The sequence below is a fragment of the Lampris incognitus genome, chromosome 9, assembly GCF_029633865.1.
Source record: "Lampris incognitus isolate fLamInc1 chromosome 9, fLamInc1.hap2, whole genome shotgun sequence".
Lineage (NCBI taxonomy): Eukaryota > Metazoa > Chordata > Actinopteri > Lampriformes > Lampridae > Lampris > Lampris incognitus.
The window spans coordinates 50,693,257-50,702,931 of record NC_079219.1 but is presented as its reverse complement, the minus strand read 5'-3'; the positions used below and the strand labels follow the sequence as shown (position 1 = coordinate 50,702,931).

Sequence of the window (9,675 nt, the reverse complement as noted above, 5' to 3'; positions counted from 1 at the left end):
CGAGGGTCTAAGGACAGGACGTTGTGTTGCTGTAAAGCCCCTTGAGGCAAATTTTTAATTTGTGATATTGGGTTACACAAACAAAACTGACTTGACTTGACTTATTATGGGTCATTTTATTCAGCCACCATTTACAGCAAGAACATCATAAAAAGTCATTTCAACAATGCAAAAATTACAAATAAAATATTTCTTGAACAATATTTGTGACCAGTCTCTTGGGCAAATGACGGAGGTTCCTATGACCAATAATATTTGACACCAATTAAGTGCTATTTGTAACAATGGAGAAACCTTTAATGAGACAATGTTGTTTACAGCCAAACTTTCCCTTGTCGAGGTGAAAAGACTCTAGCATGACCATATCTGTAGTTGTACATTCAGTGAACAAGATGGGGCGACCTTAAGTTAAGTGTTCCAGACAGTCCAGGATCCAGGGTGGTTGGAAATACACGTAATTGATGATGGTTTCGGCTGGTGAGATTGGCTACTTTACCAACCACTGTGGCAAATAACCAACCGTCATTTTTGGATTGTAGTCATATTTTTGAATCTAGTGAACTTTGGGGTGTACCAGTCATAACAGTGAAACAAAATTCAAGTTTCTGTCCTTTCGGAGTCCACCGGGCCAGTCACTGGGAAAAGTCAGCCGAGGAAGTTGTACAGCGTGACTAAAGAACAGCACTGGATGTCCCGCGGGCAAAAAATGAGACACCTTTATCGTGGACCTTATACTGGAAGAGTTTCTTCTGCATCTGCTGACTGTCACCTTGTCTACACCTCCAACACACTTCCACCTGAAACCCAAAACATACATTTTGATTAAAAATGTTGCGTATCTTTTGTTACCGGCTGTCTGGCAGTAACCAACTGCCTTGTATGAGCTGTTTGACCTACCATGTATACCAATGCTGTTGATCAATGCTGTTTAATCTCTTCTGATTTATCTTTTACTGTATCTCTTATTTAATGTCTTTTATACCTTTATGTAAAACCTGTTGAACTGCATTTGTGTAAGAAATGACATGAGAAGAAATGGAAGTCAGTTTTCAAAACACTTTTTTTGCAGTTTCACTGATATAGAAACGTGACAAACCCCCATGACCAAATCAAACAGTGGCATCAAAATCCAGTTATTTAGTCCTTGTAGCATAGTGAATTTAAATGAGAAGAGTACCTTTCTGGGGCCATCACTTTTGGTTATTCTGATGTTGGCAATTAATCCCTGGTGTGTATAAAAACACAAACACACACACACACACCACAAGTACAATCAAGCCCTCAGCCCACCTGTCCGTGGATGTCCCTGCAGTAGCCGGTGGGGAGACCTTGCACTTGGAAAGAAAGGCTACACTGATGGGTCAGGCCTTTCAGGAGCCTCTCCGAGCCTTCGTCATCTTCATCTTCCTCCTCCTCACAGCGCACCAGCATCACCATATTACCCTGCAGTCAAACCCAAGTAATGTTCAAGATGTATTAAAGAACTGATTCAACTTATTTAGCTAATTCTTTTTAAGCATCACCTATGGATCGAAACAACCCAGCCACTGGGGATGCACAAGCCAGTCTAAAGGCTCGGATAAATGGGGAGGGTTGCGTCGGGGGGGGGGGCATCCAGTGTAAAACTTTTGCTAAATCAAATATACCGATCAAAAATCGGATTTCCATACTGGTTCGGGCGAGGCCCGGGTTACCAACGACCGACCGTACTGTAGGCTTGCAGGGTGCCAGTGGAAACTATGCTACTGTTGAGCGAAGGAGAGGAATAGGGGGGAGGCATGTCCAGAGGCAGCGGGAGAGGAGGAAGGGTAGGAATGTTGAGGTGAGAGTTGGAACTTTGAATGTTGACACTATGACTGGTAAAGGGAGAGAGCTGGCTGATATGATGGAAAGAAGAAAGGTGGGTATCCTGTGCGTGCAAGAGACCAGGTGGAAAAGGAGTAAGGCCAGGAGCATTGGATGTGGGTTCAAACTCTTCTACCATGGTGTGAATAGGTGGAGAAATGGAGTAGGGATAATTCTGAAGGAAGAGTATGTCAAGAGTGTGTTGGAGGTGAAGAGAGTGTCAGACAGAGTGATGAGTATGAAGCTGAAAATCAAAGGTGTATGATGAATGTTATCATGCATATGCCCCGCAAGTTGGGTGTGAGATGGAAGAGAAAGACAAATTCTGGAGTGAGTTGGATGAAGTGGTGGGGAAGGTACCCAAGCAGGAGAGAGTGGTGATGGGGCAGACTTCATTGGGCATGTTGGTGAAGGGAGTAGTGATACGGAGGTGATGGTGGCGGTATGGTGTCATTGCATGTTTCATGGACCTTGCTAAAGCTAAGAAGCCATTCACTGATGCTGAATTGATTAAAACGTGTGCAACTGATATGGTTGGTGAAGTTTTTAGTCATGATAAGAAAAACAAGGAAACGGTCGTGGAGCTATTAAAGCAGGTGCCATTTTCGGCTAACATGGCAAAAAGAAGAGTACAACTTTCAGTAGGGGAGTCTTGATGCATACTCAGTAATCCAGCTAAGAAAATCAAAGAAGGTTGAATCAGTTCATCTGGATACACTGTTTATTGACCGATATGTTTCATCACTCAACTAAGTGACCTCTTCAGTCTAAACTGACTGCAGGTATCCCCACCCTTATAAACAATACAGCTGCATAACGACAAAAACCAATGACCAGTTTCATATGCAAATATGGGTGTGACCCTTAACTAGAGCAGGGATGGGCAACATGATCCAGAAAGGGCCGGTGTGGGTTGTGGGTCTTTGTTCCAACCAAGCAGTTACACACCTGATTCTATCAGTCAACCAACAGTCTTTGCTAAGGAGGACCTTGATTTGTAGACTCAGGTGTGTAACTGCTTGGTTGGAACAAAGACTTGCACCCACACTGGCCCCTTCTGGATCATGTTGCCCATCCCTGAACAAGAATTTCAATGGTCATGTGTACTATTCACAGAGGATTTGGGGATGTTTGCAATCACAGCATTGCAAGATGGCAACAGATGTACTCTTAGGTCCTTTCCTCAGTTCAGGGATGGTCGTTCCCTTTTAACATAGATGGCCACTTTGACCCCCCATTCAAACCAGCATTCCTTCCTATCAAAGATATAGGACCAAGGACCAATATGGGACAGCTATTTGTGTTCGCAAGATTTTCTGATGGGAAGACCTTTCCGGAAGAACTACTTTGTTTGCTTCCTCTGCCTGGGTGCACAACTGGGGAAATCATCTTTAATCAATTAACACAGTTCTTTGAGAAAAATGGCTTTGGATATGAGTAACATTGTGTCTGTTGTTACTGATGGGGCTCAGTCAATGGTGGGACAACACAAGGATTTGGTAAGCAGGCTTGCAGCTGTTAACTCTTTAAGCATTTCATTGCATTATTCACAAATCAGTGTTGCACACTAAACTGTGTCAGGAAATGAAAGAGGTGATGGATACTGTGACGAGACTGGTAAATTTCGTTCGCGAGAGTTTTAGTCTGCAACATCGCCTTTTCAGAGCATTGCTGGAGGAAATATTGATGTTTGCTGGCTGAGCAAAGGCCATGTGTTGAGAGGGTGTGCAACCTGTGCAATGAGCTTGTGTTTTTAGACAGACTGTGGAGCCAAAAAGCCCAAGAACATCAGAGGTTTATAAGTGACAATAAGGTGACGGCATATGTTATTTTTTTGTGTGACATCATGTCTCATTTAAATCACCTTAATCTGCAAGAAGAACCACACTGTTGCAGACATGTGCGAGGCGGCTGAAGCTTTCCAGTCAAAGTTGAACCTTTTGGAGAGAGACATTCACGGGAGAAAGTTGCTCTTTCCATGTCTGCAGCAGCATTGCGAGAAGAACGAAATGCGGAAGGATTCAGCAATGAAGGATTACATGATGAGCCTGGCAGAAAACGTCAAGGAACGATTTGAAAGCTTCCCTAAACTCTCAGGTGACATCCTCCTCTTCCTCAGACAGCCGTTGACCATTTTGGCTGATAGCCAGTGGACTGCAGAGGTTAAAAGGCTGGTAGCTTTCATAGAGGAGTTAACATTTCAGATGGAGGTCTTGGAGATGAGAACATCTGATTTGCTCAAAGCACAACACAAGAACATTGAGGTGAATGACTTTTGGATCAACGTGGTTCCCCAAGCTCAATTCAAAAACATGAGAGCTATTGCAATGCTCCTAATTTTCCCCTCCATGTACATATGAGTCATCATTTTCTTCAATGAACTTGATCAAGACCAGGGAAGAAACAGACTCTCCAATGCACATCTTGGCCAGTGCCTCAGGCTTGCCACAACAGAATACAGGCCCCGCATCAGAAGGATTACCTCATCCCATCGCTCTCACTGATTGGTGAATGAACATCCATCTAATTTTGTCCATAATTAGAATTAAATGGTTGGTTTTGGATTTAGTTTGTTTCAAGAGTCCATTTTTTTCTTGTGTGATCCTCAGCACAGGTTTTAAGAATCCAAGGCCTACATTATTACCACCACTACTACTACTACTGAAAATAATAATGATAATATAATAATAATGATAATATCCGCAACAACAACATCTGCACATAAAACAACTTTTGCTGGCGCAATGGCACCCCCCCCCGGACGTTTTCGCCCTTGGCTTGGCATGCACGACATGATTTGAAGGAGATGGAGATGGCATGAACGGGTGCTGCATTTTAGAGATTGTTGGTGGTGTTAATGTCCTCAAGTAGATCTTTTGGTCCTGTCATTATGGAATGTAAATGAACAAAAGAGAAGCAAAAAAACTAAACTGAATTAACTTCAAGCACAGAAAAAAAGCACCGAAAAAAAGCAAACATTCAAAATAGCGGAAAATCCAATATGGGAACGATTTAAATTGTACATGGCTCAGATTCAGTATGTTCTAAAAAAATCTATGGACACAAGAGTTGTCTCTATGGCAAATGTTTCACAAGTTATTGGCCAAACAGAGCAATGCTTGTTATAGTGCCACCACATGGCAAGTCAATGTAGTTTTTGTTGCCCTCACAGTGGATGAAACCAGTACAACTTTTTTTTTTTTGGATTTTCCCCTTTTTCTCCCCAACTGCAACTGGCCAACGACCCCATTCTTTCGAGCCATTCCGGTCGCTGCTCCACCCCCTCTGCTGAGCCAGGGGGGGCTGCAGACTACCACATGCCTCCTCCGATACATGTGGAATCGCCAGCCGCTTCTTTTCACCTGACAGTGAGGAGTTCCGCCAGGGGGACGTAGCACGCGGTAGGATCACGCTATTCCCTTCGGTTTCCCCTACCCCCACAACAGGCGCCCCGACCGACCAGAGGAGGCACTAGTGCAGCGACCAGGACACATACCCACATCCGGCTTCCCACCCACAGACACGGTCATCTGTGTCTGTAGGGACGCCCGATCAAGCCGGCGGTAACACGGGGAATTTGAACCGGCGATCCCCGTGTTGGTAGACAACGGAATAGACTGCCACACCACCTGGACGCGCACCAGTGCAACTTTCACCAATTGTTTTTTTGTGCAAAATTTAAGAACTTTTAGGCATCTTAGCATTTTCATTCATCTTTTCCTGTTCACTGAATCACAAATTGCATCAAATTTACCTTGCAGAAAACATAGCTGGGGTGTCTTAAGAGAAACCAACCTGTAGCTTGGAGCAAACAGTGGCTCGACAGTAGTGGCTAAAGTCTAAAACCGCATCAGTGCTCATTCCCAGACTGAGGAGAACTGTGAGGTCATCGACCAGCAGCACCGGGGGTCCCCATTTTTCAAGCACACCATCTGCATCCCCAGAGCTGCACAGGCTGTTCCTTACGAATTCATACAGGCCCCGCAGGCCGACAGCTGGGTCCCTGCCAAAGGAAAGAAATAGAGAAGACAGAGGAAGACTTTACGATGATGAAGATATCTAACTCGTTAAGGTTTCTTGTTTAGCTTATTAGATAGATCTGTTTTGAATTTTATATGCCTTTTACTGAACCATGTAATCCCAATGAGATTAAACATTTGTTTCTAAGAGACCTGGCCAAAAATGCATCACCGTTGTATATACACTACATTGATCAATGATATAAAAAACAATTCAAAAGTGCATAAAAGTAGAGGGTTAATAATTAAATGTTAGTACAGGTTTCAATTCATTGACATCTCAACTCGGTTCTATACAGGATATAACCTACCTGGTATGTGCACCAGTACTGTTCATTCAAAACTAGATGAGTGTAAGCTGCTGTGGAGTTTCTAGTTTTCTAAATTTGAATTAATGTATTTGCACGCTCATCAAAAAGAGATTTGGCAAAACAGGCAAAAAATGTAGAAATAAGTGCAGTACATTGAAAATTCATTCATTATCTTAATCGCTTATCCTGCTCTCAGGGTCACGGGGCACATTGAAAATTATACATGTGAAATGTATTTACAGCAAGTTTCAAAAATATGTCAACTCAAAACAGACAAAAGAGGAAAATGAGGGGAAAATAAGATGGACATCAGAGTAATGACTGGTACCCAAGGAAGCTGAACACTTGGCTTTCTTCTTTGGACTCCTCATGAAGGAAAACGCCGAGAGATTCCTTCAGTCCTTCTAGGAATATAAGCTGTCCTTTTTCCTTTGCCTGAGCTAGACTTACACCCTGCAGGACCCCCCCCCCACACACACACACACACAAACACACACACAGTTAATTTCACTATTCACAATTATCATGATGTGTTCAAATGTTCTTGTGAAATTTTATTTTTGGTGAGAAACTTGAATTAACAGTTGTCTGAAGGAGAAATAGTTGATGATGTCACAGCAATATAAAATAAACATTAGAGAGGGAATTATAATCTGTTTAACTTCCTAACACTAATTCTAAGCAGCTTATGATACGTAAAACTAATAATGACAAGATTTTTTCTAATGAACGTAGTTATTTAAATAAATATACAATCTTTTATTCCCTAATCAATTGAATAGTGTGTTTTTATGTAAATAACCGCTATAGATGACAGCAAAGTAAAAAGACAACAATTTACAATTTGCGGACAGTTTACACTGACTTTGAGACGGTTCAAATTATTTTTTGGGGCTGTTCCAGGACGGTGGTGAGAAAAGCTAGTTTGGAGCCCTGAGATGGTAGGTATCATATAGAGTATTTATCCTTTCAGGTAGTAATCACAAACTTAAAAGGGCATCTTTCACTTTGTGTTTTCTTCAAATTATACTAACTACTGCATTTTAATGTATGTATATAAATATATACAACTCAGCACAAATTTTAACACAAGAAAGACAGCGACTATACAGACTCACCAGTCTTTGACTGACTGCACTGTAGTGGCTGAAAGACTGCACAAGACCCAGGAAACACACCTTGCAACCCGCTGAAATGCAAAAGCAAGACAGAATCCACCGTTCACACCTGATTGAACCGTTTGTCCACATGTGAGATAAAACGTCAGATGCAACGACTCACCTCTTAGATAAAACGAGAGGAAGTGATGAACTAAGAATGAGGCGTCAGACTGCCTGTCAGAGACCAAGACAAACTCCCCCTGTAGGAGTGACAGTTCACATTACATTCCTGGCAACGGGACAGTACCGGTCCCATATGTCAGTGGTTCTCAACCTTTTTGGGGTCCTGGACCCCCTGCATATTTTTGATCTACCCTGAGGACCCCTCCACCTGATCTTGGGGGAGGGGGGTTGCAATTTGATAGAAACCGTAGAAACTGCATTTTAAATTGCATTATAGCATTTATTCACTCTTTGGGGCAAAAATAAGAGCTTTCAGATGTAACTTAGATATAGTTGACAAAACAGAATTCTTATGCAGTAACTTTCAGATATATGTAACAAAACAGAATATGTATTCAGTAACTTTCAGATATATGTAACAACAGAATTTTTATGCAGTAACTTTTAACAATGCAAACGGGAGAGAGATCTCTTATTAAAATACAATAAATTACACTTGTGAAACAGATGTAATTAGAGATAAAAGTCCTGTTACCCTTTATAGTTTAGGTAGATAAAGGTCTCAGTCACATTTGAGTAAAATAATCTTATTTCTATAAATGTCATAGGATCTTTTTTTTTAAAGATATTTTATTTTCACTGACCCCTTGCAATTACACCACGGACCACTAGGGGTCCGCGGACCCCCGGTTGAGAAACACTGGCATATGTGACCCGGTCTCTAATGAACGTTCTGTCACCCTGAGGTGGGTCCCATACGGGGTTGTAGGACACATGCAAGAGGGCTGAGCGAGATGCGCGATGAACAATTTCGTCATAGTAAACACACACACACTTACATCAGAACCAACCATTCATAACAACCACGAGTCACAACATTAACAAACGTAACACCCAGGGCAACACACCAAACCAACCGCAGCCTGTTTAGAGAGCAAGATTAAATCGTCACCTTTCTGAAGCTGTCGGGAGTAGCGCTGAGAATACTGTTCAGCTCTGTAAACATCGCTAACGACCGTTGCCGAGTTTGAATAAACTATAAACTATCGTCGCGACAGCCGAGACATTTAACACAACGGAGGCGCCTGCAAAATCACATCCTCTTATTCTCTGTCCAGCTCTGCGGTTCCGTTCGGCCGCTACCGAAATCCAGACCGTTAGTTCCGAGCGTTGTGACGAATCCTGGTGTGTCTCTAGGCTAGCGAGCCGGAAGCGGGTGCGTTCTTTCTTCTTCGTCACTTTTTTTTGTATCCAGCTTTGGTTTTACCGCCGCTTACCGGTTGGTCTGCGCCAGCTCCCAAGACGAGACGGCCTTCTGCAGCTTCCTTTCGGTCTCATCCGTCATCGCTGAGTTGTCACAGACAACCCGCTCGAGTTCGGTATCTGATCTGTCTGCGCCCCAGCCTCTATTCATTATGGTTATTATGGACATTAGAAGTCAGGGGTGGACTGAAACGACAACAACAACAACAACAACAACAATAATAATTAATAATAATAATAATAATAATAGACGGCATGGTGGCGCAATAGTTTGCGCAGTTGCCTCACAGTCCAGTCCAAAGACATGTAGGTCAGGTGAATTGGCCATACTAAATTGTCCCTAGGGGTGTGTGTGTGTGTGTGTGTGTGTGTGTGTGTGTGTGTGTGGGCCCTGTGATGGTCTGGCGGCCTGTCCAGGGTGTCTCCCCACCTGCTGCCCAATGACTGCTGGAATAGGCTCCAGCGAGCAGGATAAGCAGTTCAGCTAATGGATGGATTGATAATAATAATAATAATAATACATTTTATTTGTGGGCACTTTTCAGAGCACTCAAGGGCACCTTACAGAAGACCTACCTATTTTTTTTTTATCGGTTGGTATGCCTCTCTCAATCTTAAACAGAAAAATGCACCAACAAAGGTGATCAAGGTCTGCAGTAGCATCACAGGTACCCAACTGAAAAGTCTGTCTGATTTATATAACAAGCGGATGTTAAGGAAAGCAGAATCCATCCTGTCTGACAGCACCCACCCCCTGCATCTAGTTTCACACCTTGCCCCCTGGTTCCCGCTCCCCAGTCCTCAAAACCAAGATACAAACACTCCTTGATTCCCTCAGCCAGTTCACTGCTAAACTCCAACAATAAGAGGTGACACCAGCTCCACCTTGATAAACATTTATAACACTGTTTACTGTTGCATTGCTTTTTGTTGGCCTTGTTCTCCTCACTACAT

General features: G+C 42.8%; 1 protein-coding gene across 1 annotated transcript; it reads right to left on the bottom strand.

Moving 5' to 3' along the window:
• Positions 1–273: 273 nt before the first annotated feature.
• On the bottom strand, positions 274–8,654 carry elp6 (elongator acetyltransferase complex subunit 6). Its single transcript, XM_056286681.1, has 7 exons — positions 8,411–8,654; positions 7,457–7,535; positions 7,294–7,364; positions 6,504–6,628; positions 5,641–5,848; positions 1,291–1,443; positions 274–797 (listed from the first exon to the last, which is right to left on the bottom strand). The coding sequence occupies exons 1-7, from the start codon at positions 8,462–8,464 to the stop codon at positions 672–674; spliced, it is 816 nt and encodes a 271-aa protein (XP_056142656.1). The 5' UTR covers positions 8,465–8,654; the 3' UTR covers positions 274–671.
• Positions 8,655–9,675: the final 1,021 nt, after the last annotated feature.